Here is a 27,390-nt window from a genome sequence, read left to right as displayed (position 1 = left end):
AAGTGATTATTCATCTTGTCCCACATGAGGAGGAAAAATTCTCTCGAAAATTGGTGACTAATTTCGCATCGAGTAGCATCGAGGACAGTTCCAAGTGTCTCTGCACATGTCCGAGAACTTGAAGAAGACGAATCCCCAGACATAATCGAAAGTATCAATTATATTCCATAATTATTGACTTGATTTGAATTTTTGCATAATTTTTCATATGCAAAATTCGCAATTTGTCATGGCAACACGTGTACGGTCCACACGATCCTCGCAAAAGGTCCAGTGATTTTCCAGATGATTTTTTTCTGTGTAACTAGTTCGTTTCCTTGTCAGCTACCCCCACTTTCCATAATCCCCGGGCACATCCATATCTCCCACCTCTGAAGACTAAGGAAGCCGACTAATCAGTTGCAGAGTATACCTTCTGCCCCGGCTCATCTCCATGAGTCTGAATGGTCTCTCAGTTCGGCGCGAACTGTCCGAGGGATAACGCGTGTCATTCGTGAGACAAAAACGTAAATAACACGTGTGAAGATAAAAATCATCGGAAACATTCAATTTTGTTCTTCAATAATAAAGTTGAAAGGGAACAAAACCCCTGTTCCATTCGCTAAAAAAATATTGTCAAGTCGTTTAACACCACAAAACGATAACTTTTGCGTCCACAGATGTGTTTTTTAACCCACAACGATCGTAAAAGGTCCTCCGTTATTTTTTTTTATGTTAAATGACATTTCATTCAACCACACAGAAGAATTTTTCCGAATCGTTCGGACACTTTTTACGGAAGTTTCAGTACTTTTTACGAAACATAAATTTAACAGTACAACTACCTAACAGTTGTTCAATTTTTCCCGATTTTTATTCTCTTCAAAACGTTTCTCTCAAATTTATTTTTAATGAATTCAGTTTTTTAATTGTAGTTTAAAAATGTGTAAAGAATGTCTTGAGTTGGCCCAATTTGCATAAAAGTAGTGAGTGAAATATAAGTCTCCTACATAATTTTGAACTGTCCCTTAGACATTAAAAAATATATCGAATTGTTTTTTAATTTTTCTATCGGAGTAATATGAGGGTGAGTTTAGTAAAGAGAAGTTGTGAGAATTCTATTGGACGTGAGTGATGTCATGGTATGTCTGACGGAAGCTGAAAGGTGTTACTGATCCAAACAATTAATTGCTAGGCGGGGGATCAGAGGACTGACCCCATGGGGTCAGTTGGCCAGTGGATATATCGCGGGTGATGATGCTCAATGACAGTCACAGTTTCATTAGAAAAAATTGTCTATTCGTTAAATTTTAAGGCGGAAGTGTCTCCAACTTTTTACGATAAATTTCAACCAAAAAAAAAATTCCTCCAAAAATCTCCTTCAAATAAAAATGTTACTAATTTTTTCATAAAAAATAATTGCTAATAAGTGTTCCATTAACAGAATAGTTGATCATTTTATCAGTAAAAAATTGTTAATAATAGTGTAGTCGTGCAGAAAGAAAGACTTGATTTTTATCGCGTGGAAATAACAGCAAAAAGTTTCTTAAACTCTTGAAATTTCTTCGTAAAAAATTGAGTCTTTTTTTATTATGTTTAAATATGTTTATTTGAAGGAGTGAGATTCATGGCCTCAGTGTGGATTACGGTTCAGCATATGTGGGTGCATTCAAGTGCAATGATATCGTGTAAATGAAGACACTGAAAATAATAAAAAATGAGATCGCGTGGTGCATTAACTCACGGACAATTAGATTTAAAATGTGGAATTATTTAAACCTGTTCAGGGTATTACCAGACGTCTCGAAGATGCCCTAGAACATGCGACACTCCTCGCGCAGGTCACGTGGTGTTAAAAAAAATTGGAGCATATTTTCGGATTGATAAAAGTGGCGAATTGTGGGGGAGATAATGGGGTTGTGTGAGAACATAGCTTTTTTGAGGCTGCTGCCCACATCCGGTTATCACATTGTCTGGACATGGGATGCCGGAAATGGAACAATGATCAGGATGACGACAAGTGCATCATCCAGATCGGATTGCTTCATCGAGCTGGTGAACTTCATCGTCGTGATCATCTCGCTGATCGCGGCATTGTGTCTCATGATAAAATATCGATTGACAGATCACCGCAAGTAAGTGAATTCCATCATAAAATACTTCATACTTTCGAAAGTTCAAACCCAACACCTCAAATGTCCCCCCAATAAAACAATTATCGTGCCCGCATGCAACGTAATTTGAAATTACACAAATTCCTCGACAAATTAAAACCCGTTAATTCGTCACTTGCGTCACCCACGCATCCCACGAATGTCGATTGATCCAGTGCTCAAACCCGAGGGATTCCCAATGGGCCTCAAACATCTGTTTAAGATGCAAGAACGCGCGTGACTCAGACCACACGTTGCGGCTGAGTACAAACAAACCTCCACTCATGTCTGACGACTTTATTCAAAAAATGACTCAAACTGATGACTGCGTTCATTCACTTTTTTTTTCAACTCCAAACTCTGGGTGTTGAGGAACCACTAACTACGGACACGTGGTGCATCTGCCAGGATTGTCCGACGAATCTACCAACAGTCAGGGGTGGAGGGGGTGGGAGAATTAGTTTGATTATCTCTTCAAGTACTCGAGATATTCGAGAAACAAGTTTTTCAGGATGAAAACTTGTTTTGAGAGGATCTCTTCATTTTTAATGGCAAAAGTGTTTTATCACGTGGGTTTTCGCACTTGGCAATCTCCGTTTACGCTCAATGATTTTTTTATGGTGTGGTACTGAAGATCTACGAGTTATTCAAAGATAAAAAATATCAGTATATCTTATCGACGAAAAATAAAGTGCTTTTGTCTTCGGCAAAAATTGTTTTCGATAATAAATTATAACAATTAACTCGTTTGGAAAATTTGGATTTAGTTTTCAACTTACGAATGTAATTTTCGTGAATTTGCAAGTGAAAAAAATCTTTCAATTTTAATGGCAATTTTAATGAGAGAGGTGTCGGTGGAATGAAAAAATTTGAATAATTAATTAGAAATATTTTAACAGATGTAGAAATAATCTACTGCCCCTGCACAATGTCCGGAGTATCCTGTGCCTCCTCCTCCTCATATTCCTGACTGTGGAATTATCGGAGGGCTTAATAACACATTCATGGCTGCTCCAGTTGATCAGTCTCATAACAATAATCATCTGCTGGTTTTTACATCGTGCTACGGAGATTCGCGATGGCCTGGGTCTGGCTGTGTCTGGTGGTGCATTCACCACTATTGCTGTCGCAAGATTATGGAGATTAATTCATTTAAATAGATTGGAACTGGACCTGAGACATGTGAGGACAATTAGCACATTGGGAACAGCAACTGTTTGTGCTGTTTTGGCGGTTGTTGACTCCTATGCGCTCTACCGCATCGTAAGTTATTTTTCAGTGAGAGAGAGGGAGGTAGATTTACGATAAAATGAAAGTATAAGTCTTTGTGGAGAACGGTCCTTATTTCCCGGGCTCTGGGAATTCAGGAAAATTCGAAAAGTCTCTTAAAATGAGGAAAAAAAATCAGTAAGTTTGTGGGAATTTTGAAAAGAGTCAGGGAATTGCAAGAAGTTGTTAAAGATTTTGAACAACTCTTCGCTTAGAGCGATGGGAAAGTTTTTAGTCACGATCGAGCCTACACCTACGAAACAAAGATAATGAGGGAGATGTAAAATTTAAGAGGCTGGAGGACGGGAGGGAAGTGAGTTATGCTTCTCCAAACAGCAGATGCAATAACAAACAGCGATGAATAAATCTCACGGTAGGTCTGGATTTTACAGATGGAGAGGAGCAAGCGATACGATATTCGTGGATCCGGAAATACACGTTCATCTTACAAGCATTCACAGTCGGTTCTACTGAGTAAACTGACTTTCCACTGGGTCGTTGAGATTCTTTCACGTGGGTACAGAGCAACACTTGAACTCAATGATCTTGGGGATTTACCCGAGGAGGAATCAACCGTTATACAATTTGAGAAATTTCGGAGAATTTATGACGACGAAAAAGTAATTTGAAAAATCCTCTAATCGCTGCTGTAGTCATTTAATTATCGTCACTAACGGCTTTATTGTCCTGCCGTGATGATGAAGATGCACTAGAGTGTTGAGACCCATTTTATTGGAGAGCCGGGGAATTTTTCACGTTTATCCTACGTTCTGTCATCACCATCATCTTGACTTTGATGAGCTTTTAACCGCGGGTGACTCCGGGAATTTCGTCATCCAAGATGCGGCACCCTCCTGCCCAATAACATCAAGGATCCAACGAATTTCCTCTGCTCTCCAATGGGGTAATTTTCTTTTTAATTAGAAAATTAATTTTGAATGAGTTTAGAACACCTCGATGGATGGACGTCCGTCACTCTGGACGTGTTATTGGCGTCGTGTCTGGCCGGCATTCGTCCTTGGTGGTGTACTGAAGTTGTTTGGTGATGCCACAACACTAGTTGGCCCCCTGGTGATCTCAAGAATCGTGAATTACGTGGCAGTGTGTCAGAACTCAACTCATAAGGATAGAAATATTTATGGGAGGTACATAACGTGGGATGAATTGATGGAAAATGGTTATTTTCTCAGTATCATTATTTTTGGTGCTGCCATACTGCAGAGTACATTGAGCCAAGCATCAACGCATTTCTTCAATGTCGAAGGAATCCGACTGCGAACAGCATTACAGGTAAATGTAAATAAATCGATGGATCAATGCAGTCAACGGATTATAAATATTTAATCCCATTGAATGATGACCTGGGATGACCCTCACACTCTTCGATATTATAAGTCAAACTCCTCAAACCGATTAGTAAAAATCCTGAAACTCGTGTTGCCATCAATCAGAAGTTGTGATGAATCAATAAAGCACCAAAAATAATTATTAACTAAATAAATTATCCATTCAAAAAAGTTGGGAATAAATCGAGTGAGTATAATTGTTAGTTCGACAGTATCGATTTTTGAGTTCCCCCACATTGATAGCCAGTTCTTCCGACGTTCCACCGACGGAAATATGAAAATTTAATTGGTTCCATCGCTTCGCAGGCCCTGATTTACCATAAATCACTCCGCCTTTACTCCTGGACAATTTTAGAGGAAGAAGAACCACCGAAGGATGATAAAGACGCTCAAACCAAGAGCCACACCGCAGACATCGGTACTCTCACGAATTTAATGGCCGAGGATGCTTACAACGTCATGAGCTTTTTTTGGATTGGACACTACACTTGGGCAATTCCACTCAAAGTATGCCATAAACATTTATGTTTTTCGTCTATAGAATCATCGCTTCTATTCTCAGAGAAGGAACAAACAATGATTTCCCATCAATCATTCAGTTTTAAAAAATTTATTTTGTGTTTCAGATCTTCGCTATTATTGGTTTACTCCACATGAAGCTCGGTGTTAGTGCCATTGTTGGAGTTATCTGTTGTATTTTAATTGTCATGCCTATGCAATTCTCATTGGGGAAGAGAATATCAAGGAATCTAAAAACTGTTGCGGTAAGAATATGGGGAGAAAAATATTGTAGACAGAAATATTTGTGAGAAGTTTCGCAAAAATTATTATGTGGAACGTGAAGTTGACTCGAAATGTCAAATCTTTACGAATGAGGAACCTTCAGCCACTGATTTACTGCAGTATTTTTTTAATTAACCAAGACTCGAACTGACATCAGGATTTTACCCCCCATTTGCCCCTCGAAATTTCCCCTCTAAAACAGATGTAACCGAAACATAATAAATGAGAAGTTCTCCTGAAATATCTGAATCCACTGCAATTTTTCTCGTTTCCACAGGAGAAAAGTGACTCAAGATTAAAATTATTGAACGAAATACTCCAAGGAATGAGACTAGTGAAACTTCGTGCCTGGGAATTAATATTCGAGCGTCGAATACAACATACAAGAGACATAGAATTATCATTACTGGACAAGGATTCTCTCTACTGGGGTCTGATAAGTGCGTGTATCAATAATTCATGTCACTTAAATCACCGCAAATTACAGACGAAAACAATACTTTATAGCAGACTCACTTAAACATTGACATTTACAGCATTCCTCACTCACGCATCATCCGTCCTTACAACTCTATTCACGTTCGGCGTCTACTTCTGGGTGGAGGAGACTCATTTGGATGCCGGCAATGTTTTTGCCAGTCTAGCACTCTTCTCACAACTCACTGTACCACTCTTCATATTTCCGGTTATCGTTCCCATCATTCTAAATGCCCGGGTAAGCAACAATTCTCGCTCCAATTTTTATCAGAAGTTACTCCACGTTTGATTAATCATAATATCTGGTTTGTGTGGGTACTCGTTGGAAAGCCGAGGAAATTTCCGCTTCAAAATCACTCATATCACTGAAGGAAGCTGCGCTAAAGTATCTCATTGTACCGAAATCTCGAAATTGCGCGATAAATCGATCTTTCCTATCAATTTATGAAACTAATTAAAGGCTACGAGGATCATATCAGGTCTAAGTTGTCTAAGTTGCCTAGTGAGTCCATAAAAAATAGAAAAATATGATGGCACATCGATTAATCGATGATTGAAAATATCAAGTGAACTGCATGACAAGTAACATCAGTGTACTCGATTATGCCCCGAGGATGGCCCCTCCTCATCATAAACTTGTTCTACCCATCCTTGTCAATCTAACGAAGTCATTTCCGATATCACCAAAACGGTTTTTCTACGAATGAAACTCCTATATCCGCCTGTTTACTGTTCACTAATTCCATTTTCTATTAATAGATATCAACCAAGAGGTTGGAGGACTTTTTATCACTGCCAGAGACCGCCAATGTACTCCCGGAAGTCGAGACTCGACGAACCAGTGACGAAGACGATGAGCAGACCAACTCAGTATCCATCAATGAGAGCTCTGTAATTTTTTATCTCGCCAGCAATTTCGGTTTATTGGATTCAAAATAGAATTATCGGGGGGGAATATAGTAATCGGGGTCAATTATTCTGATGCATTCTATCCGACAATTGGATCCCAACAACTCTGACGCTTTTCTCTATCGAAAAATAAACAATTGTCACAACATTGACGCTCACATTGCCTCAACATTGTCATCACGTTACTAATCGTTTTATGCTCTCAGGGGGAGAGAAATATCCAGAGTATCTCAACATTCGGAACCCTCGGCAACATTACAGAAGATGAAGAGGAACACCCGTGTCTTCACCTCCTCGGAAAATACGAAACGAGTTCGTCTTGCGATACTGTCTTCGAAAAAGACGCCGAACCGGTGAAGCCAGCACTTCTGTACATCAATGGAGTCTTCGCCCTGGGATCAGAAGAAGCCCATCTGGTGGTTGACGAACTTATCATCCCTCGAGGTTACTATGAACACTTCTCTAGCGTAAAAACAATTATTTTGTAGGAAAAGATTGTTTATCACTAGCTTCAAGGAATTACCACGAGTGTATTCGACCGCTAAATTCTCACTATTAATTACACGGATTATCTCTGCACTATGTTCAGGTAAATTGACTCTAATCGTCGGTAAAACCGGAAGCGGCAAGACCTCCCTGATCTCCGCAATGCTGGGCGAGAACCCAAAGTTGAGAGGGAAAATTCAATGGGCGAGGGACGTCAAGGTCGCATACGTCTCCCAACGCCCTTGGCTGCTCAACGCAACCCTTCAAGAGAACATAATATTCGGTTCCACCTACAACAAGAACAGATACAAGAGTGTGCTGCGCGCTTGTGCACTACAACCGGATGTCGACATATTGCCTGGAAAGGATATGACGCGAATCGGCGAGAAAGGGATTAATCTGAGTGGAGGGCAGAAGCAGAGGATTGCCATCGCTAGAGCGATCTACTCCGATGCTGACACCATCATCCTGGACGATCCACTATCTGCCCTGGATCAACAGGTAAATTATACTTTATGATTTCCCCTCATCGTCTCGATAATTATGACGATCGTGACCATAATCTCACTGATCTACTCCATCAGGTAAGTCAGCAGATCTTCGAACAGGGCATTCAGAAACTTCTCCTCCGAAAATCCCGTACCGTTATCATGGTGACACATCGTCTAGAGTTGATTCCCTTTGCCGACAACATCGTGGCCCTCGAGAATTGTCGACTCCGCTCCGTCGGCCCTCTATCCCTCATTGAAGCGACCGATCCCCAGCTACTCCAAGAATGGAAGGAAGCTGCCAAGAGACAAGCTGACGTCATCCACAGAACGGCGAAGGACCGCTGGTCCCTGGTCCGCTTGGTCTCCAGGATCGCTGGTTTTTCAGCCAAACACAGACAGGCCAGCGATGGCTCCTGGATGACGGAGCAAGACGCGCACGTGTCACCACCGATTTTCGTCCCCCTCAGGCACCGGAAGTCAATGCTGTCAGAGTCCAGATACCTCGCGCATGATCTCACAGACCTACCGGTGGCTGTGGAGGAGTGGGGGACCTTGAAAAAACGATCTAAAAGACACAGGAGTGCAGCAAGAGCTATTAGTCTCCAACCGCCCAAGCATCCACCTCCTGTGCTGAGGCAGAGCAGCACTCCAACTATTTTGGAGAGTCATTATATTGTACCGAGGAAAAGGCATAACACCACGGGAGAGTAAGTCCTGTTCTTTGACTAACAGACGACTAAGAGTTTTAAGAAAATAAATTTGCAAAAATCATTTTCAAGACTTCAGAGCTCGAAAGATTTGTAAGGGACCGAGAAGAAGTTTTTGAACGTCACATTCATCAAAAAAATAGTTTCCTATAGTTTTCTAGGGATTTAATTAGAAAAGTCAAGTTGTTAAAATTTATCTGACCATTCAATCCATAACCATAACTCATTGACCAAAAAATAACAAATGACTGACTTTATTCCCATTCCCTTTTGTCAGCAGTGAGCAGAGTACCGGTATGCTCAGACAGCTCTTCTCCGGGAAAATAATCCACCTGTCCGACGAAGGAAACTTAAACACAGAGAAGAAAGTCCTGAAGAGACTGATGTCCTCGTCGTCCATGAAGAACCCCGAGTTCGAAGGGAGAACGATCAGAAGACTTATCTCGACGGAGTCCGGAACGGAAGACCCAGAGGAGTCCCAAGAGAGGTGTGAAGAGAACGAAGAGGAGCAAAATTACGAAGACAATGGGGGGATCGTGGACAGCAGGGTTTGGCTGGCATATCTGAGAGCTGGGGGCTTCGGTCCCTGTTTCATGTACCTGGGGGCAGCCCTTGGGTGTCAAGCCCTCCGGGTCTACACTGACCTGTGGCTCAGCGAGTGGACGAATCTGGGGGCTGGAGTGATTGAAGAATCGAGCAGTCGTGAACAGGTGAGAACTACAAAATTTCAGTTCTCATCTCGAGGCATTTTTAGGCTCCCGAGGATAATCATTCGATAGCGATTATCAGTGTTTGAAATTATTCTAAATGATTTCGCGTAAAAATTTAAAGTCCAGAAAATTTCGAAATTAATGGAAAGATTTTTTGTGAACACCATTCACAGTATAATAATTAAATCGTTTAGCATAACTGTAATACCTGGAGCTGTACTTAGATTATCAAAAAACGCGTGCGTCGAAGAAATCTTCCAGGAAGATATTTTCGATTGTCAAGAATAAAAATCCTACTTCTAGGATACGTACTTACCCCAATATTTCACTCCAGACAGTCTTCTACTTCAGGATGTACATTATCCTCTCGATCGGGTCGATCGTCCTCTCGGCGTTCAACAGTGCAGCTGGTCAGTGGGCAGGTGCCATAGCTCGAAAGAGGCTTCACCAAGAGGCGATAAATTCACTTCTCCGAGCGCCAATGAATTTCTTCGAGCAAACTCCCATCGGGAGAATTCTGAACAGATTCAGCGCCGATGTGGGAGTCATCGACAAGAAGCTACCGACAGCATTTCAGAAATTAACTTTTTTCGTTCTACTCTGTGGCTCCGCGATGATCGTCAACGTCATCATATCGCCGTGGTTCCTCGTTGCTGCTGTTCCAACGTCACTGGCATATTTTTTCCTCCAGAAGTTTTACAGGAACAGCGCGAGGGAACTGCAGAGGCTGGAAGGAAGGTAATCAATGAGTTCTGGATTTTTGGAGATGGATCGCATGACGTGTTGAAAATAAATATTCTAGTTGTTGTTTATCGTTTCTAGCACTAGAGGACCTGTTGCCGCACATTTTTCGGAAACACTGGCGGGTCTGCCGATCGTCAGAGCTTCCAAGCAACAGGACCGGTTCATGGACGACATGATTGAGCACCTGGACGCCAATACAAATGCCTTTTTGATACTGAACACCAGCAAACAGTGGCTGGGCATTGCTCTGGTATCTCGATATTGACAAATTTATTTTTTATAAAAATCACAGAGGCAAAAAATCTCTACGATTTTTTGTTCTCGTGGGGTTTTGTGTGGTAGGGTAGGATCGACAGCAAATTGCTAATCTCTTTTATCCCAGGATTATCTGGGAGCTGTGGTGGTGGTGGCCTCAATATTCACAGCTCTACTGTCTGCGGAGTGGTACCCAGAGCGGGTAACACCTGTACTCGTTGGTCTTGCCATAAATTACACGTTTCTTGTACCGATTTATCTCAACTGGGTAGTTAAATTTGTCTCGGAGATTGAGATGTACATGGGAAGTGTGGCGAGATTAACCGAGTACACGAAAATCCCACGGGAGAATTACCGAGAAACTGGTAATTTTAATTGTCAAATATGTGGGAGTGGGTGTAAATGAAATCAGTGGATTGAAAATTTTTTTTCAGGATATGAAGCTGAAGAAACTTGGCCGGAAAAGGGAGAAATCGTTTTTGAAAATGTTTCTCTTCGGTATCATCCACGCGCTGAGCCTGTTGTCAAGGATTTGAATCTCAGAATTCCTGCCGGTCAAAAGGTTGTGTTGGGTAGAGATTGACAGGGGAAGACGTTAATTACGTAAAGGGGGGGACTTGGTTTTTAATTAATGTGAACTGGGAAATTGAATCTATTTGATCTGAACTTTGGATATTAGCAGATCAGTAGAATGGCGCAGAGGTGATAACATTTGTTGATTGTTTGTTTAGTTGGGAATCTGTGGTAGAACCGGAAGTGGAAAGTCAACAACAGTGATGGCTCTGTTTCAACTTTTGGAAGTCTCGCAGGGCCGGATTCTCATCGATGGGATCGATTTGCGGAGAGTATCGCTTCTTAGTTTGAGGTCGAGGCTATCGGCTATACCTCAGGACGTCATCATGTTCAGTGGGACCATTAGGTAAGACATTAAGTCCATTGGCTGGCGCCATTGGATTCGTGAGACGATTTCCGATTTTTCTAGGGCTCCAGGAATATTCTAAAATCGATTTTTTCGGTTTTCGCATTCCTCTCGCTATCTCTTAAACTAATTAAGATAGATTACCAGATTTTCTACCGTTTTATTTTGCCGAACGCGCTCCTCATCAATTATGAATTTTCTCTGCCGACTAGAGAGAATTTGGATCCCCTCGCCGAACACCAAGATGACGAGTTGTGGTCAGCACTTCAGCTAGCCCAAATGAAGGACATAATCGCCTCTCATCCCGAAGGATTGGACCTGGAGGTGCGCGAGGGTGGGGAAAACTTCTCGTCTGGACAATTGCAATTACTGAGTATGGCCCGAGCAACACTTCGACAATCAGCGGTGGTAGTGCTGGACGAGGCCACCAGTGCTCTCGACGCATCTACGGAGAAGTCGCTGCTACGCGAAATGTCGAATGCTTTTCGGAAAAGAACTGTCATTACAATTGCAGTAATTATCATTTATTTGAATTTTTCTGGAGCTAGAGAACTAGATGATAATTGTTAAGTCCAGTGATCCCGAATTTCTGAAAATATTCTGTTACTGTTTCAGCATAGAGTGGCGTCACTTCTGTCCTGCGATCGGATTATTGTTTTCGACGAGGGAAAAATTGTGGAAGAGGGAACGCCAAACGAACTTTCGACAAAACCACTGGGGTCTTTTGCAGCCATGTTGAGGGCCTCAGAGATGGGCCAATCAACTGACGACTGATATTTTTATATCTAAAATGATTATGATTATTTTTTTTTATGCGACGAATGTAAATAAAATTAGATAATACATTATTTTATCTTTTTACGAACGATGAAACGATGATTCATAATTTTTACTAAGACGAATCAATCATTCTGTTGATGACTTATCCGTTTTTAGTTCACTTTTCTAATGATCTACGTTCGAGGAAAAATGAAATCACTCAGTTTGAACCGCTTAATTCATTCTTCACTTTTTTCTCGACAATCCGTGCGTAACTGAAGCAATAATGCTTGACCTTGAGATCTTATTCATTACTTCGGTCATTCTTTCCGAGAATAAATCCGCAAAAATTATGGAGGAGGATTATGTAAAGATTGGTTTAGATATTGTTATGTAGCCTTCAATCATATCGGTTATAAATAAACAACCGAAACGAGGCAATAAATCTTTTGTCGGGGGAAAAGATTTTCAGAGAAAATTTATTTTTTTTTAATTTGCGGTGGAGGATTTATCGTATGAACGAGAACATTTCCGCTTGAGTCCCAACGAGTTAGAGAATTTCTACGGGATTTTTATTTTCTGAGCTTTTCATTCCGAAAGTGGAATTTTTACTGAATAATTATCAAAAAATAAGGGAATTTTCAGCAGAAAAGTACAAAATTTTTCGTAAAAATCAGGAATTTTTCCTGATCGTTAGGACAATTTTTACAGAATTTTCAGAATCTGTTTTTTTTTTTCAAAGCAAAATTTAGTTCTGCGATTCCGTAAAATGGCAGTAATTTTTCTATAATTTCTTATCCGCGTGTCAATTTAACTGACGATTTCTTCCACGTCGCTACACGATTTTTCTTCGTATGCGAATGGCTAGAGAACGACTGGATCTCAGGTCTAAGGTGTGAAACGATAATAATTGACAAAAAATGCTGGTATCGATGGCTTTAAACGCCTGAGCGAGCGAGTTGTCGGCTTTTTTTTTCAGTCACACCAGTAGCACTAGAGCCTCGGTGGTGATAACACCTCAACGCTTTGCGCGACTCCAATTTTTTTTCTCTCATTTCAAAAAATCGTTAGCTAATGCTATTGTGTGTTATGCCGATGAACAAATAATCTCTGGGAGTTATTCCAGTGTTTCGCGCGAATTGCGAGAGGTGCCGGGTTCACTTCCGGTGAGTACAGGAGAATTATAAAAACTGGGAAACAGTTCAACTCATAAATTTTTTTCGAATGGAACTAACGATTTTCCCGCATTTTTAACGAAGGAAATATCGTTAGCTTTTTCTGCTGAAAAAAATTAACGAATTGTTGTTCGTTGTTTTATGAACGTTCCAATTTGGATTTTCCAAAGTTGATAAAAAACAATTCTTCTAATTCTCTTATAATGAAAAGTTATTATTGTAATAACACCAAAAATGAGTTCTTAATTATTCATCAAATGTTCTCGTTTCAAGGTTGCGATATTATCTCCTAGCGATTTTTAATGTGATGTCTACATATATGTATGTAAGCGCACGTGTGTACAAAGTCTTACCGATTTTTATTGATTAAAAAATCATTAAATTCTTTTTAACAAAAACAATTCTAAGATTTTTTTTTGTCTCCCGACATTTTATTCCAAACTCTCATCGCCCAGGCTTCATTCCTCACTTCAATCAATCGGCAGATAGTGGGGTAAAACGGTATTCGGACCAGATTTTGAAAACGGAGATTACCCCCGATGGTGGGACGAGTTAATTCCGAAAATAATTTTTTGTTAAATGAGGAAATGTGGTTTGAATGGGTTGCCTTCTAGGCTACGATAATCTACCAAGGCAATCTCTCGAGTCATTCTCCACAAGACATTTGAACAGGTGCTCATCCCCTTCTCCCGACCTGAATTATCGTGTGATGTAATTCAGGTGCACCGATCTCTAAAAAAATGATAAACATAGAAAACGATTTTTTCTTTTCTCTTTTTCGAGTCGAAGGGCTATTTTTCGTACAGAGAAATTAGTAGACGACCTTTAGATAAGAGGTGCGCGCGCATAATATCGTTGACAATTCGCTGTTATCGTTATGTAGAGAAACGATAAGATTCCGCGGAGTCTTCTTGACGCACAAAAGAGCAGCAGTTGAGCGGCGAACTCGTCTGCATCTTGATTACTCGCGGGGAGAGGTACAAATGGATTGATTTGATTTGGTGAGTCAATACTCGGGGATTTTTCGGGTAACAGGGGATGACGATTTTTCGAAATATCTGGGGAGTGTTTGGGAAGAAAAGTGTACTTTGAATTCATGAGGGAGTGCAAAAAAGTGGATTAACGTATTTTTTAAACACGAGTACACAGAAAATTTAGTATTGAGTAAATGTGCGAGACTTTCCGCACTAAATATCAACCCCCTGACCCTCACCCCCTGGAAAATTGCCGGTGATTTATTCTACTCTTGGGAGGTTTAATGATCAATTAATCACGACATGATGTTCCTTAATTTTTTCTTTTTTGCCAAAAACTCCAGTTCCACTCAATTGTTTATAAATTCACTCGAATGTGCCTCCCAAGTTTGAGCCAATTCCGGACCAACATTGCGCCCAGTTAGGTTCAAGGTTGATCCAGAATCATTAAGAAACAGAAAAATTAAAATTACGTTTAGATGAACTAAAGTAGCATTTGCCGATAACAAGAGAAAATTATGACGTTCTTTTGAAAATTTATTTTGAATGAGCAGATAACGAGAATCTGATGGATTTTTTAGATGAATAAATCGAGAGATATTAAATGGGTCACATTTAAACAATTAGCAATAAAATTACACGTTCAATTAACTTATTTTCGTGAAGATTTTGAGGTTTCAATTTTTTGTCTTCGTTCTGTGGGTTAAATGTTCGATATTTTTCCATCAGTTCGATTGTTTTTCATCAATAAGATCAATGCATTTCCATATTCGATCTAGGGAAAGTCCCGGTTAATATGATGATCTGTTATTAACACACTCTCAATAGACACTCCTCATTCATTAATCCATCTCTTAATTTATCGATCGCAATCTCCAATAGGAAACGATCGAAGGAATTCACTCGATCATCTACTCGATAACAATCCATCAACTGCATCTCACTTTTTTCCACTCCCTATCACCACAGCTGATAGTTGTTTTTATTGAGTCTGTCCATCAGACATTCCACGAACCATTCACGATGATGAAATACTTCATGAAATAAAAAAAAATATCTCCCCCATTTTATGATAAATCATGTCATAATAAATTAATTTCTCCTATTGCTCTTTGACTTTCTGACGTGACAGAACAGTATTTTTGTCACTTGACCACGAACTCCATGAGAAACAAAAATTTTCCGGAAAATTATTGTTGAAAAATTGTCGAGATGTGAAAAAAAATTGTTTTTTCTCAGATAAAAAGACGAGAAGAGGACTGTTGATTTTTACGAGTTGATGATTCATAATGACAGTAACACTAATCCTTGGTAATTATCCTCCTGCTGAGAAATCAATTGTTCTCAATATTACCAGAGCTTTTGTTCCAGTTAAAAATGAAAATGAAGTCACCGCTTACTTTTTTTGCGCGGCACCTGTGTCTAAGTACGTTTAACTGTTCAAATATTGTTATCAGTATCTCTGGCCGTCAGTACATGGATTCCCATAGAAACAATCTAAAACGAGCTACCGAAAAATAATCACCTCCATCGTACACCCAAATTTTTCTAATTTTAGAATTGAAGGAGCCATTTTTCGCATTATACAAATCTTTAAAAAATCCTCTGAACTTAAAAGCTATCATTTTATATTTTTCCCCAGATAATTAGTCAGATTTTAAAGTCCCAGTACAAGACTGCGATTTGCGTCAAGTCCCACTCGTTATGATGCCATTATTTTTCCACTCAAAAGGTGAACAGCCATTGAAATATTTAAAATAGCCAAAAAAAATAGCAAAATTATTTTAAAAAAATATCTCCCCCCTCGACGTAATCCCAGAATTAATCTCACTCCCTGTTTTCACCGCCATAAATCGCGAGACCGAGGGAAGCGTCGGATAATAAAACTAAAATCACGTGTTATTTTATGGAGGGCAATTAACAATGTCAGGCCATAAAGGGTTGACTCGTTCAATCGTGATAACACAAGTGTCATTGTAAACATAATTTTCAGAATTCAACAAATATCAATTTCTACAAATGAAACTGTCCTCGAATCGTATTATCTCAACATTGACCCCAAATTCGAATTCCACAGCAAAAAATGTCCTCGAGTGTCTCGACAATGGTTATGAATCCCCTCAGTCAATAGTCCCCAAAAAATTTTCCTTCTGAATCCAAATAAAAAAACCATTTAGCCCCACTTATAATAAAAATGTTGGAAGACAATTATTTTTCGGCGAAATTAATTTTCCCAAGTTGTGGTCAAAATCCCCGGGGTAAAAGGGACCAATGGCCAGTGTTTGAAGTTGAAAATTTCTCTGGCTATTCCCTGGTAGGAGATGACGAACGGCCAACAGTGGGCCGAGGCTCGGCCAGTATTGGCCGACACTGGGCCAGTATCGGCCAATACTGGCCGATACTGGCCCAGTGCTCATCTCCTACGTGGGTTGACAGACAATTTTGGATCACGTCCCCTCCTCCTCAGGTTGACAAGCGGTGGCCTTGAGTCGTTGACACCTCTCAAACAGACGACTCATTTGAGCGCTTTTGCAGTCTTTTCCTCGCAATCACGTGCTAATACCTGGCGACGTCATTCATAATATTATGCATCAAAAAACATTAACACTGGAGCATGTGACACTCCACGTGTTTAACTCATTCAGCCGCAAGATAAAAAAATACTAATGGGATTATAGCGAGCGGTCTCAGGGTGTGTTTATTCACTTCTGAAGAAGAGAAAGATCATTTAATACCTCTAAATGAATCAAAAAATTATTTTTTTGGTTCAAAATAAGTTCTCGGTAAAATTTAACGTGCTGGATTATAGACATTTAATTTTCAATTGTCTATATATTTTATTTAATTAAAAAAACCGTCTAAATTATTACTCTACAGATTTTTTAAAACGTTACGCAACTAAAAACTTTTGTACCTCAAAAATTAGCGCCCCAGGGCTATTTCCGAAGTTGTTAAGATTTTAGTAATTTTTGAATAATTAATACGTAACATAATTTTTTTTCCAGAAGAAAATAATTGATTCATCATGTTGGCAAAAACTCCAAATAAATTAAGATGAGATTTTCGTGTTTCCCGAGGGCTAGTATCCTCGGTCAGAGGGGGAGTATCAACCTCACCCCTCTGCCTGGGAACGAGGAGAATGGCAGTATCACCGGTATCAGCATTATCAGTGTGAGTATTCAGAATAAAATGATAAATTCAAATTTCCCTTCAAATTCTCGAATAAAATTCCAAAACTATCTCTTCACTGAATGGAATGGTGAAAATATCAACATCTGAATGTCAAAGTTTATTACAAATCATAACAACTGCGGTAACTGACTGACTCCAACGAATTTACGACTTTGGTATGCGGTATTTGTTAATATTTTATCACATGGTCAGCGCAATCCAATGCAGTCATTTTTTCAGAATGGAAATAGCAGAGAGCCAATACCCATGAGCTACAAACGTCATGGAGACGATATCAATGGCACGGTATGTCCTGGCACGACCAATGTATTCATAAATAATATATTAATAATTACAAAAATTATAAAAATATGTTTGTGAGTGTAGCTGAGCCATTGCTCGAGCACCAACACGCTCAATGGATCGGCCACACTCCCAAAAGGCTACACAGTCTTCAGAAATGATAACGGAAATCGTATCGAGAGATCGGAGACCGTTGAATCGAACTTATCGTTTGAGGTCACTAAAATCCCCAGGGGTGGGGTAATTGGAAGGACGCCAACACCACCCTCTGCACCTACTCCTGTTTACGATAAAGATATACGGTAAAGTGTTCTTTTCTTTATTTTTATTGCTGCTTCAGGAAAAAGTTTGACTTTACAACCTACGATGAAAATGACGCACCTGGTTATTTAGTCTGTAAAGCAATCTTTGTGATGGGGTAGCATATTTCAACCCCTAAACATGATTATTCATCCGAATATAAAGATAAGAGAAAATGAGCTGAAAGTGAATTCTGTGATTCCATGAAACAAAAAAGTTTTTTACAGACAATATTATTTCTAATTATCTTGATGATGATTTAGATCAAGGGAGCTGATTAAACGTGCAATACTGGAGAATGAGTTCTTGGGAAATCTTGAGGAACCGCAGGTGGAGGCTCTGGTGTCTGCCATGTACCCCAAGAACATTCCACCGAGTTATTTAGTCATTCACGAAGGCGATATTGGTAAATAAAATCATGGGATTTCCAAAATTATCAATTATCAACAATAAACCTATATTCATTGCTTCCCATTTGTCCAGGATCACATCTGTACGTATCTGCTGAAGGTGAGTTCGATATATACGAAGGAAATAAATTCGCCAAGAGTTTCGGTCCCGGTGTTGCATTCGGAGAGCTCGCGTTACTCTACAACACGAAGAGATTACGTTCGATATCGTCGAAGAAGGGGGGAAAGGTATGGGTCCTAGACAGATCTGTGTTCCTGACTGTGATGATGCGAAGTGCCCAGGATCGACTCGAGGGCAACATGCGATTCCTTCGGAAAGTTTCAGTCCTCCAGAAACTTCCTGAGCCCAAGGAACACGTATTCGCGAAGATGTCGGATTTAATCAAAGTTGTAAGTCCAAAAATTAATTAATTAATTAACTAAATTGCGCTGTCCACGTCTGTAATTTTTTTCAGTTCCTCAAGAACTTGTTCCCCGCAAATTCTCGAGCGAAATCGACCCAAAAATTTATTTCCAATCGGAAATTTCCCTGATTAACGAATGGAATCCTTCTGAATCCTATCCTTCAAAGCCACTCCATAAAATCATCATAAAAATATTCGTTTCCTTCAGGAATTCTTCCCAGCTGGCGCTAAAATTCTTCGTCAAGGTGAAAAAGGTGACAAATTCTTCATAATCAGCGGAGGAAATGTTCGGATAACGAAGGACACCGAGTACGGTGGTGAAGAAGAACTGGTGGTCCTCGGAAAGGGTCAGTACTTTGGAGAGAAAGCACTCTATGACAAGGCTGATAATCGAAGACAAGCCAACGCGATAGCGTTAGCACCTGGTGTTGAATGTCTCACCCTAGACGGCACGTAAGTTCGAATTCTGGGGTTAAAAGCCCTGATAACTTCCACTTGTAACTCGCGAGCTTAATGACTGGACTTCCCAGAATTGTCAGGCACTCAAAATGTTTATCTTATCAGAACAACAAGATCAATCACATCTTTTATTCGTTAACATCCTTTTTGAAAAATTGCTTCACCAAAAATAAAATAAAATATAGACAGACCAACAGGACCTGAAGATGGGAATTTCCGTATTTATCTGTCTTTGGATTCCAAACTCTCAGACATCTATTTATACCACAATCTGATTAATTTTACGTGTGAACTGATTGAATTTGATAGCTGATCAATTGACGTAAATTGCAGAACATTTTTAAATTATCTCGGTGGACTTGACGAGATAAGAAATAAGGATTGGGCAGCAGAGCTTGAAAAACAAAAACGCTCTTTGACACCAAAAGTCTGGACCAATGAATACTCCGAGGTAACACTTTACGATTTAGAGAGTCGTGGAACATTGGGAGTTGGAGGATTTGGTCGAGTTGAGCTCGTAACCTTGAGATCTGATACTGAGAAGAGTTTTGCACTCAAGAAACTGAAGAAGAAAACGATGGTTGATCAGCAACAGCAGGAGCACGTCCTCAATGAGAAGTGCATCATGCAGGCTTGTGATTCTGCATTCATCTGCAAGTGAGTTGTCTCATATAATCAACCAATATTCTCCCAACGATGGGCCACCGACATTGCCTTTGTGTTAACAGCCAACATTTACCCAGGAAAAATTCTCTGAAATAGAAAGATTCAAATTAAGACTCTCCTTCTCGTTTCAGACTCTACCAAACTTTCAAAGACGCCAAGTACGTCTACTTCCTCATGGAAGTTTGTCTAGGTGGTGACGTGTGGACGACTCTCCAGAAACGTCGGTACTTCGACGACGCAACTGCCCAATTTATGGTGGGTTGCGTCGTTGAGGCACTGGATCATTTACACTCACTGAATATTGTTTATCGTGATCTCAAACCTGAAAATCTTATGCTAGACAGTCGTGGATACCTGAAACTCGTGGACTTTGGGTTCAGCAAGAAAATTGGGCCTGATAAAACGTGGACATTTGCGGGAACACCTGAGTATGTTGCACCGGAAATTATTCTCAATAAAGGACACGACAGGTGACTATATAAAAAATATAACTAAAATCGATCATTGGCGTTATCGAGTTCATTCAAATGTTCATGACTGAATAAAATCAATAAGATATTTTCCGCGTAAATTCTATACAAAATATTTCTTATGATTTTTTTCGCAGAGCTGTGGATTATTGGGCCCTAGGGATCCTCACACATGAATTGTTAGTGGGAAAGCCACCATTCCGTGGCTCCGATCACATGACTACGTACAACAGAATTCTGAAGGGAGTGGAGATGGTTGGGATTCCCCCGATTGTCAATAAAAACGCAAACAATCTGATTAAAAAATTGTTACGACTGAGCCCCTCGGAGAGACTTGGCTATCAGCGCAATGGAATTCAGGACATTCGGGATCATAAGTGGTTCAGTAATTTCAACTGGAAGGCATTGCAGAAGCTCGCGTTACCCGCCCCCATCGTACCCACAGTACGTGATTTTTTTTACTTAATTAAGCCTCATTGGGCCTTACCTTCGTACGTCACAGACAAGTTGCTCATAAACGGGTGTGAAATTCACAATATGCAGAAATCTACCAAATCGACCAAAATTTTGATTTGGGCCTTAGGCCCTGAGACTAATAAATTCTCCGTAAACTATTTTTATTTTCATTTTTATTTTATTTCATTTCAGATTCGAAGTACAACGGACGTCAGGAACTTCGAGAGATACCCCCCGGACAGGGAAATCCCTCCGGATGAATTTTCCGGTTGGGACATGACCTTTTGAGTCTCAATCAATTTTTTTTCTAATAATTACTAATCATACCTAGATCGATATTAACCGATTTCCTAAAATCTTCATAAGTATCACGAGATCCTGAAGAGTTGGAACATCAAACGAAGGCTCATTTCAGCTCCACAAAAATTAATTAATATCATACTATTAATTTTTCTGTCAAAAATCTGACAGTTTGAATGACAAACGATGATAACTTTTACTCCCCAAAATTTCGTGGTCTTCATGTAAATAAATATAAATACACCTTTTCGATCCATTTGTCGCATCTCAACAGGTTCTCGAGATAATAAAAAATATTCTGTATAAAAACTTCAATTTCTAATTTGTTAAATTCTCCCTATCGTTGAATAAATTATTTTGTAAATAAATCCAGTCCTGTTGTCAATTATTTCCCTCAAGGTATCTCCAATGCTGAATATAATGTCATTGTCTGCCAGAATCTGCATCTCTACCTGCAATATTTAGTTCCAACGTTTTCCTCATCGTCAGCAAACAATAGATTGATTACCGGTAATCGACATCAACGCATAACCGCACTAAACCACTAAAGATAATTGTCGTGAGAAGTATTGATGGAAAAAATGTGTGACATATTTAATCTCGTGGTATCAATGCGATAAGATCGATTTATCGAGGTCTTTTGGTCAGTACAGTGTGAGCTTTCAGTCCGATGACTTTTTCTACTTGAATCTGAGAGAATCTCTCCAATCCTCAACATATTTTTGAGACATTTATCACTTATCAATATTTTTTTTGTTAAAACAAATTAATCATTGTGAAACGAAGGTCTGAGGAGGAAATATAGAGTGTGAAGATAATCTAAATGATCATTTTCGGGATTTTTTTGGAGTCGAAAAATAATTTTCGTTAGAATGAACCAAATTTTGAGATGAGGAGATAATGGAGGAGATTAAAAAATGGAGGTGCTGCCCTTGGATGCGGCATTCGACGCAAAATTTAGTGGTGACTGGGTTAGCTAATAAAAAAAAGACCAACAAGGGGAAAAAGACTGAAGGTGAGCAGCAGATTTATAGGAGACTGACTCAAGTGAGAAAGGATGCGATTTTTGGTGCTGCACAAGTGACTAAGGACGAGGAGATCCCTATTTTCAGAAAGACTATTGAGTGAGTGAAAAATCCCTCAAATTTTTCTTCCAAAAAAGTGAAAGAAAAGCTACAATAATTTATCGAATTTTTCCCGCCATTGAATGTCTTCCATCTGATCTATCGACTCATTAAAAAAATTAATTGCAGTGATTTTACTACTTTTTAAGCAATTACTGCTGTTACAAAATTCTATTTTTCGTTCTAAGGGAGAAGAAGAGGATAATCGACGCAATAAAGCGCAATAATTTCCTGTACAAGATGGAGGATCACCAGGTGGACATGATAGTGTCCACGATGTACCCTAGACTCTTCCCAAAAAAGACTAAATTAATAAAGGAAGGAGATATTGGTCATCACTTGTACGTTTCCGAGACAGGAGAGTTTGAGATCTTCAAGGGGGGCGAGTTCCAGGGTAGTTTTGGGCCTGGAGTTGCCTTCGGGGAGCTAGCCTTGCTGTACAATGTGAAAAGAGCGGTCTCAGTCAATGGTAATTACGATAACTAATGAACGTAGAAAAAAAACATCGGAATATTCTTTAGAAATCTTTGGAAAAATCTTCCAGAGGCCGGTATATCTGTCTTAATTCATTTCACCTTGAGTTTGATCCTCAGTGAAGGCCGGGGGTAAGGTCTGGGTGTTGGAACGTGTGGCATTCGTCGCGGCGAGAATCAAGAGCGCTCAGGAAACTGTTGAGAGCAATATTGAGGCGCTCAAAAAAATTTCCCTGCTCAAGGACCTCCCGCGGCACGTTTTATCGAAGATATCGGACCTAATGAACGTGGAGTTCTTCACCGCAGGGTCCTACATCCTTAAGCAAGGTCATGTGGGAGATAAGTTCTATATAATCAACTGTGGAAACGTAAAAATCACAAAAACTCAAGATAATGGTGAGGAAGTGACCCTCGCGGTGCTCGAAGGGGGCGACTACTTCGGGGAGAAGGCGCTGTATGAGTCAGGTGGTAACAAGAGACAGGCGAATGCCATTGCAGATGATCGAGGAGCCGAGTGTCTGGCTATTGATCGAAGGTAAGTAATTAAAAAATTAAAAAGAAGATTACGAATGTTTTAAAGATGTGAATTGTCAGCAGTGAATATTTTTCCGATTTTATTTGTTTCGGGAAAGTTTGAAATTTTTCAAAGCTGATGACAATTTGATGTTGTTCGTGATCTTTTTGAGAAGTGGGAAATTTTTTGAAAGAAAGATTTTCTAGGGAAGTAGAAAATTCCAGAGAATACAAATTTCTGAAAAATTCAGGAGAATTCAGGGAGTTTTAATCCAAATTTTCAGAACATTCCTGAATTATCTGGGTGACCTGGAGTCGATAAAAAAACGCGACTGGAAGTCAGAGTACGAGATGAGGAAACGATCCCTGCAAGTTCAATGGATAAGTGACTACCCCGACGTAAAATTATCCGATCTCGAGGTAAAAGCTGTCATCGGTGAAGGAAGCTTCGGCAGAGTTCAATTAGTCACAACTAGATCAATTCCAAATGTTAGTTTTGCACTGAAAAAAATTAAAAAGAATCTCGTTAAGAATTTGGACCATCAGAAGTATATTCTGGACGAGAAGTACATCATGAAGGCGTGCAAATCTCATTTTATATGTCGGTGAGTCAAAAATTCTTCATCCTCCTCTAATTTCTCGCTGATGATATTCTTAAATTGAATAATTTTTTACGGTTTCAATTTTTTGTGAATTATCATCTCTGGAGGACACTTTACCCCACGAGCTTTGATAATAGCAATCGACAACTATTCGCATTCTTTCTAAACTTTTCCATTCATCAATCATCAAATTATCAAGGCCAAACCCCGGTCGCCTACGGCGCCGGTGTCCGAAAAACGATAATTAAAAAATCGAATCGTTATTTCTGGAATTCACAGGCTTCATCAGACGTACAAAGACGCGAAATATGTCTACTTTCTCATGGAGGCTTGCCTCGGTGGCGATTTAAGGACACTTTTGTACAGAAACTGCAAATTCAACAATTCAGCAGGAAAATTCGTCACTGCCTGCACGATCGAGGCACTCGATCATCTGCACTCTCAAGATATTGTTTACAGAGATTTGAAGCCAGATAATATTTTGTTGGATTCTCGGGGTTACGCTAAACTGGTAATTGATCACTCTGATCCCTTATTCAGAGCATATTGACTCCAGCTTTGCTGGTCGTTTCAACAAGTATGAAAAAATCCTATGAAATCCCCTATGACTATGATATTTGTTAACCAGGGGAGGGGCAAAAGGAAACAGTAAAAAAAACTGAAGATGAAGCCAAATTTTTTATAGTTTAAAAATGAATTCATTTAGTTTCCGAAATTTTGTAGAATTTTTTCATACTTTCGAACGTCGTCAGTAATTAATAATGAGTCCAGATAATTTTTTAGACTGATTTTGGAACGAGCAAGAGAATAGGTCCGTATAAGACCTGGTCATTCGTGGGAACTCCTGAATATATGGCACCTGAGATTATTCTAGAGGAGGGACATGACAGGTGAATAATACGGACGAATCTAAAGATTCGTAAAATAAAAATTAAAAAATATTCAATCTTATTTCGTAATCTACTGGATTTTTCTTGTTAATTAGAGCTGTTGATTATTGGTCCCTGGGTATCACCATATTTGAGCTACTGACAGGTCATCCGCCCTTCGATGACGAGGACAGAGTGACACTGTATCATAAAATAGTAGACGGAGTAGACTCTACACAAATGCCAGGACTAAAAACCAGTGCTCAGAGTATTATAAAGAAATTATTGCGTCCTAAACCGGTGGAACGACTGGGTTACCTGAGGGCGGGTATTAGTGACATCCGAAACCACCAGTGAGTAGAAAAAAAAATATATCCTCGGGTCATTAAATCCCCACAACTCCCAAAATCCAGGAAAAATATAATGACAATAATTTAATTTTTTTGCGCATGAATTTTTTTTTTTATCGTTAGCCAATCCCTCAAAAAATTGGGCGAAGGGTATCGATAGTTGAAGAAAAAGTTGCGTAAATTATCAGTTTTAAAAAATTCTTTTGATTTTTAATTTTTCGTATTACTTGGATTATTTGATTTCTTTTCTTTACTTATTTTTTTTTTTTCAAGTTATTTCCCTTCGAGGAAGTTCGAAGAAAGTTCTTAGGGTTTTTAATGCAGCCCAGAGGCACGTTTGTTTATTTATTTAAGGAGTCAATTCATTTTTTAATTTTATTGAGTTGAAAAATACGATATTATTCCTTTTTTTAATAACTTGAAAAAATTGCTTTATTTGTTCTTTAAATATTATTTCAGTTCTCAAAAATTTTAAAAATGTCGGAGACATTCAGTTAGACTTCTCAAGGTCTTGCTTCAAATTTAGAGCACTGATTTTTTTTTTCAATAATTATTACTCACTTCCAAAGTTCAAAGCGCGAAAATAAACGAAAAAAATGATTTATGACTGTCACGACTTTTCGGGCCCTAAAACGTCTCCAAGAACTAGTGAACGTTATGAATACGGTTCATGATATATTGGGGCCACTAATGGAGCTCATAATGACCCAAAAAAAATTTCAGCTGGTTCTCCCACTTCGACTGGAAGGCCCTGCGTAACCAGACCCTACGGTCTCCAATAATTCTCAAGGTAACCGAAAAGTAATATTTGATTTTCACGAGAAATAAAATTATTAAACACTCACCATCATCGAAATTCCAGTTGAATGGTCCCGTGGATACCAGACACTTCGACAAGTACCCCCTGGAGCGCGAGGTAGCGGCCAATGACTTCTCCGGATGGGACACGGACTTTTGAACTCTGAAAAAATGCCAATAATTGAAAAATCTGCAGACATTTCGTTGCTACAATTATTAATTTCACATTAAGCGATCCATTGAGCGACTTTTGACATATCATGAACATTGTTGCTTTGATAACCCTCATGATTACATAATACCGCCTTAAATACTGCGTATCGCTAATATTTACTCCTCGAATTAATCCTAAATAATAAATAAATTCATATCTAAATACCTAACATTTATCATTTCCAACGACACAAAAAAATTGTATTCTATAGGATTAATTGACGAAGTCTGAATATGGATTTTTCTGGTAATTACAAGTTGCGAATAAATTAATGAGTCCCTAATCGACTTTTATCACTCAAATAGTGAGCCTGAGTTTTTTTTTCGTCAATATATAATTGATGGGAATGAGCCAGTTCATGATCACGACAACAAGACCGTTTGCCATTCAAGTAAAAATTAATTTTTGATCTTCTTACTGAACAGCAAATTACTGACACCTAAATTGCTGTTCATTATAACGAATTGAGGAGCATAGTCACCACTGCTCGGTTGCTAAACAATTTACATCCAGCATTATCGTCCCTGCAGATCAACAAATAAACATGATCTGCAGGAAACCCTATGAATATCCAACTTTCAATTCACTGAATAACAAATGCAGTGACTTAGGGTCGTGTATTAGCATCTGATTCTTCCATTTTCCTGATGCAAATACAAATTGGCGTCGTTTTTTTGATATCCTGAGGTATTCATTATTAATTAAAAATATGATACTAACTATTATTACACTAATGCCTGCCTGGCATCATGAGATGCTTCCACAAGCTGCAACAAAGCACTGAAAATGGCGGTTTATCCGGTCCATGGCGTCCCAGGCCCCTAAACTCCACGATTTTCCCTAATTTACCGAAAACCACTTTTTATGCGACAAACTTTCCGATCAATGTTTACTACGACTTTATAATTTATTTTGGCGGTCTTTCGAGCCTATTAGTCACCTGATCCGACCAAAGAAGACAACCTCAAGGGGTAGCTCACATCCAGGCCGTCCGCGACCCCACGCTAACAGTACTAATGACGCCACCGGTGGAGGCGCCACCGTCGATTCTGACGACTAAAGGAATTGCCGGTGTCAGTAGCTGTGCAGCCGAAGAGAGTTCCCCAAATATTTCTCCACTAATTAAACAATCTATCGCCCTTCCTGATAAATATTAACGAACAAAACCAAAGGGGTTCGAAGCCGAATTTAATTCTCCTCGGAACAGCTTTGGTTTCATTCCCTCATAGTCATTAGGGACGGAGAAGTAATTTTTTAATTAACCGGCGAATTTTCGGGCGCCTGTCGGCCACTGTCGATTTACAGGTGCCTGCAATTCTCCAAGCGTCAGAATCGACAGTGGTGCGCCCACCGTCGGGGTCAGAGCTAGTGC

General features: G+C 39.4%; 3 protein-coding genes and 1 long non-coding RNA gene across 7 annotated transcripts in view; 3 read left to right on the top strand and 1 right to left on the bottom strand.

Annotated features, from left to right (window-relative positions):
* LOC135165920 (uncharacterized) overlaps positions 1 to 26,952 on the bottom strand; it is a 29,921-nt gene extending 2,969 nt beyond the window's left edge. The window contains exons 1-3 of the long non-coding RNA XR_010299596.1: positions 26,739 to 26,952; positions 25,852 to 25,967; positions 9,627 to 10,037 (exon numbers count right to left, since the gene is read on the bottom strand). This is a non-coding gene — a long non-coding RNA (uncharacterized LOC135165920). The remainder of the gene's footprint in view (positions 1 to 9,626; positions 10,038 to 25,851; positions 25,968 to 26,738) is intronic.
* LOC135165905 (ATP-binding cassette sub-family C member Sur-like) lies at positions 450 to 13,153 on the top strand. Of its 2 annotated transcripts, XM_064127697.1 has the most exons (20): positions 450 to 2,114; positions 3,032 to 3,395; positions 3,794 to 4,021; positions 4,350 to 4,691; positions 5,054 to 5,254; positions 5,374 to 5,511; positions 5,808 to 5,970; positions 6,067 to 6,245; positions 6,767 to 6,898; positions 7,123 to 7,360; positions 7,506 to 7,903; positions 7,987 to 8,600; positions 8,878 to 9,310; positions 9,645 to 10,048; positions 10,133 to 10,304; positions 10,437 to 10,674; positions 10,744 to 10,871; positions 11,041 to 11,228; positions 11,441 to 11,741; positions 11,844 to 13,153. In XM_064127697.1, the coding sequence occupies exons 1-20, from the start codon at positions 1,891 to 1,893 to the stop codon at positions 12,000 to 12,002; spliced, it is 5,244 nt and encodes a 1,747-aa protein (XP_063983767.1). In that variant the 5' UTR covers positions 450 to 1,890; the 3' UTR covers positions 12,003 to 13,153. The 2 variants fall into 2 exon arrangements, with proteins under 2 accessions (XP_063983767.1, XP_063983768.1); XM_064127698.1 differs by lacking the exons at positions 10,437 to 10,674; positions 10,744 to 10,871.
* LOC135165910 (cGMP-dependent protein kinase 1-like) lies at positions 13,006 to 21,443 on the top strand. Of its 3 annotated transcripts, none has more exons than XM_064127708.1 (11): positions 13,006 to 13,153; positions 17,142 to 17,307; positions 17,548 to 17,613; positions 17,695 to 17,912; positions 18,174 to 18,316; positions 18,394 to 18,710; positions 18,933 to 19,177; positions 19,517 to 19,840; positions 19,981 to 20,319; positions 20,457 to 20,763; positions 20,968 to 21,443. In XM_064127708.1, exons 2-11 carry the CDS (start codon positions 17,191 to 17,193, stop codon positions 21,061 to 21,063), a joined length of 2,172 nt encoding a protein of 723 aa, XP_063983778.1. In that variant the 5' UTR covers positions 13,006 to 13,153; positions 17,142 to 17,190; the 3' UTR covers positions 21,064 to 21,443. The 3 variants fall into 3 exon arrangements, with proteins under 3 accessions (XP_063983778.1, XP_063983776.1, XP_063983779.1); XM_064127706.1 differs by lacking the exon at positions 13,006 to 13,153 and adding an exon at positions 14,028 to 14,163; XM_064127709.1 differs by lacking the exon at positions 13,006 to 13,153 and adding an exon at positions 14,109 to 14,163 and having other exon boundaries at positions 17,145 to 17,307.
* Positions 21,738 to 26,294, top strand: LOC135165912 (cGMP-dependent protein kinase, isozyme 1-like). The gene is made up of 9 exons (XM_064127711.1): positions 21,738 to 22,199; positions 22,388 to 22,668; positions 22,793 to 23,207; positions 23,470 to 23,790; positions 24,067 to 24,298; positions 24,571 to 24,677; positions 24,773 to 25,009; positions 25,730 to 25,796; positions 25,869 to 26,294. Exons 1-9 carry the CDS (start codon positions 21,976 to 21,978, stop codon positions 25,962 to 25,964), a joined length of 1,980 nt encoding a protein of 659 aa, XP_063983781.1. The 5' UTR covers positions 21,738 to 21,975; the 3' UTR covers positions 25,965 to 26,294.
* Positions 26,953 to 27,390: the final 438 nt, after the last annotated feature.

Source organism: Diachasmimorpha longicaudata, chromosome 9 (genome assembly GCF_034640455.1).
Source record: "Diachasmimorpha longicaudata isolate KC_UGA_2023 chromosome 9, iyDiaLong2, whole genome shotgun sequence".
Lineage (NCBI taxonomy): Eukaryota > Metazoa > Arthropoda > Insecta > Hymenoptera > Braconidae > Diachasmimorpha > Diachasmimorpha longicaudata.
Note: the sequence above shows the minus strand (reverse complement) of the source record. Positions and strands in the feature narration are given on the sequence as shown.

Excerpts from the sequence above, each read along its gene's own strand:
- LOC135165905 (XM_064127697.1), top strand. The coding sequence starts at position 1,891 with ATGGGGTTGTGTGAGAACATAGCTTTTTTGAGGCTGCTGCCCACATCC. Across the intron at positions 5,971-6,066 it reads TCTCTACTGGGGTCTGATAA|CATTCCTCACTCACGCATCA; the intron begins GTGCGTGTATCA and ends TGACATTTACAG. Across the intron at positions 6,899-7,122 it reads TATCCATCAATGAGAGCTCT|GGGGAGAGAAATATCCAGAG; the intron begins GTAATTTTTTAT and ends TTATGCTCTCAG.
- LOC135165910 (XM_064127708.1), top strand. The coding sequence starts at position 17,191 with ATGAGATTTTCGTGTTTCCCGAGGGCTAGTATCCTCGGTCAGAGGGGG. Across the intron at positions 17,614-17,694 it reads GAGACGATATCAATGGCACG|CTGAGCCATTGCTCGAGCAC; the intron begins GTATGTCCTGGC and ends TTGTGAGTGTAG. Across the intron at positions 18,711-18,932 it reads TGTCGGATTTAATCAAAGTT|GAATTCTTCCCAGCTGGCGC; the intron begins GTAAGTCCAAAA and ends CGTTTCCTTCAG.
- LOC135165912 (XM_064127711.1), top strand. The coding sequence starts at position 21,976 with ATGGAGGAGATTAAAAAATGGAGGTGCTGCCCTTGGATGCGGCATTCG. Across the intron at positions 23,791-24,066 it reads AAATCTCATTTTATATGTCG|GCTTCATCAGACGTACAAAG; the intron begins GTGAGTCAAAAA and ends TGGAATTCACAG. Across the intron at positions 25,797-25,868 it reads GGTCTCCAATAATTCTCAAG|TTGAATGGTCCCGTGGATAC; the intron begins GTAACCGAAAAG and ends TCGAAATTCCAG.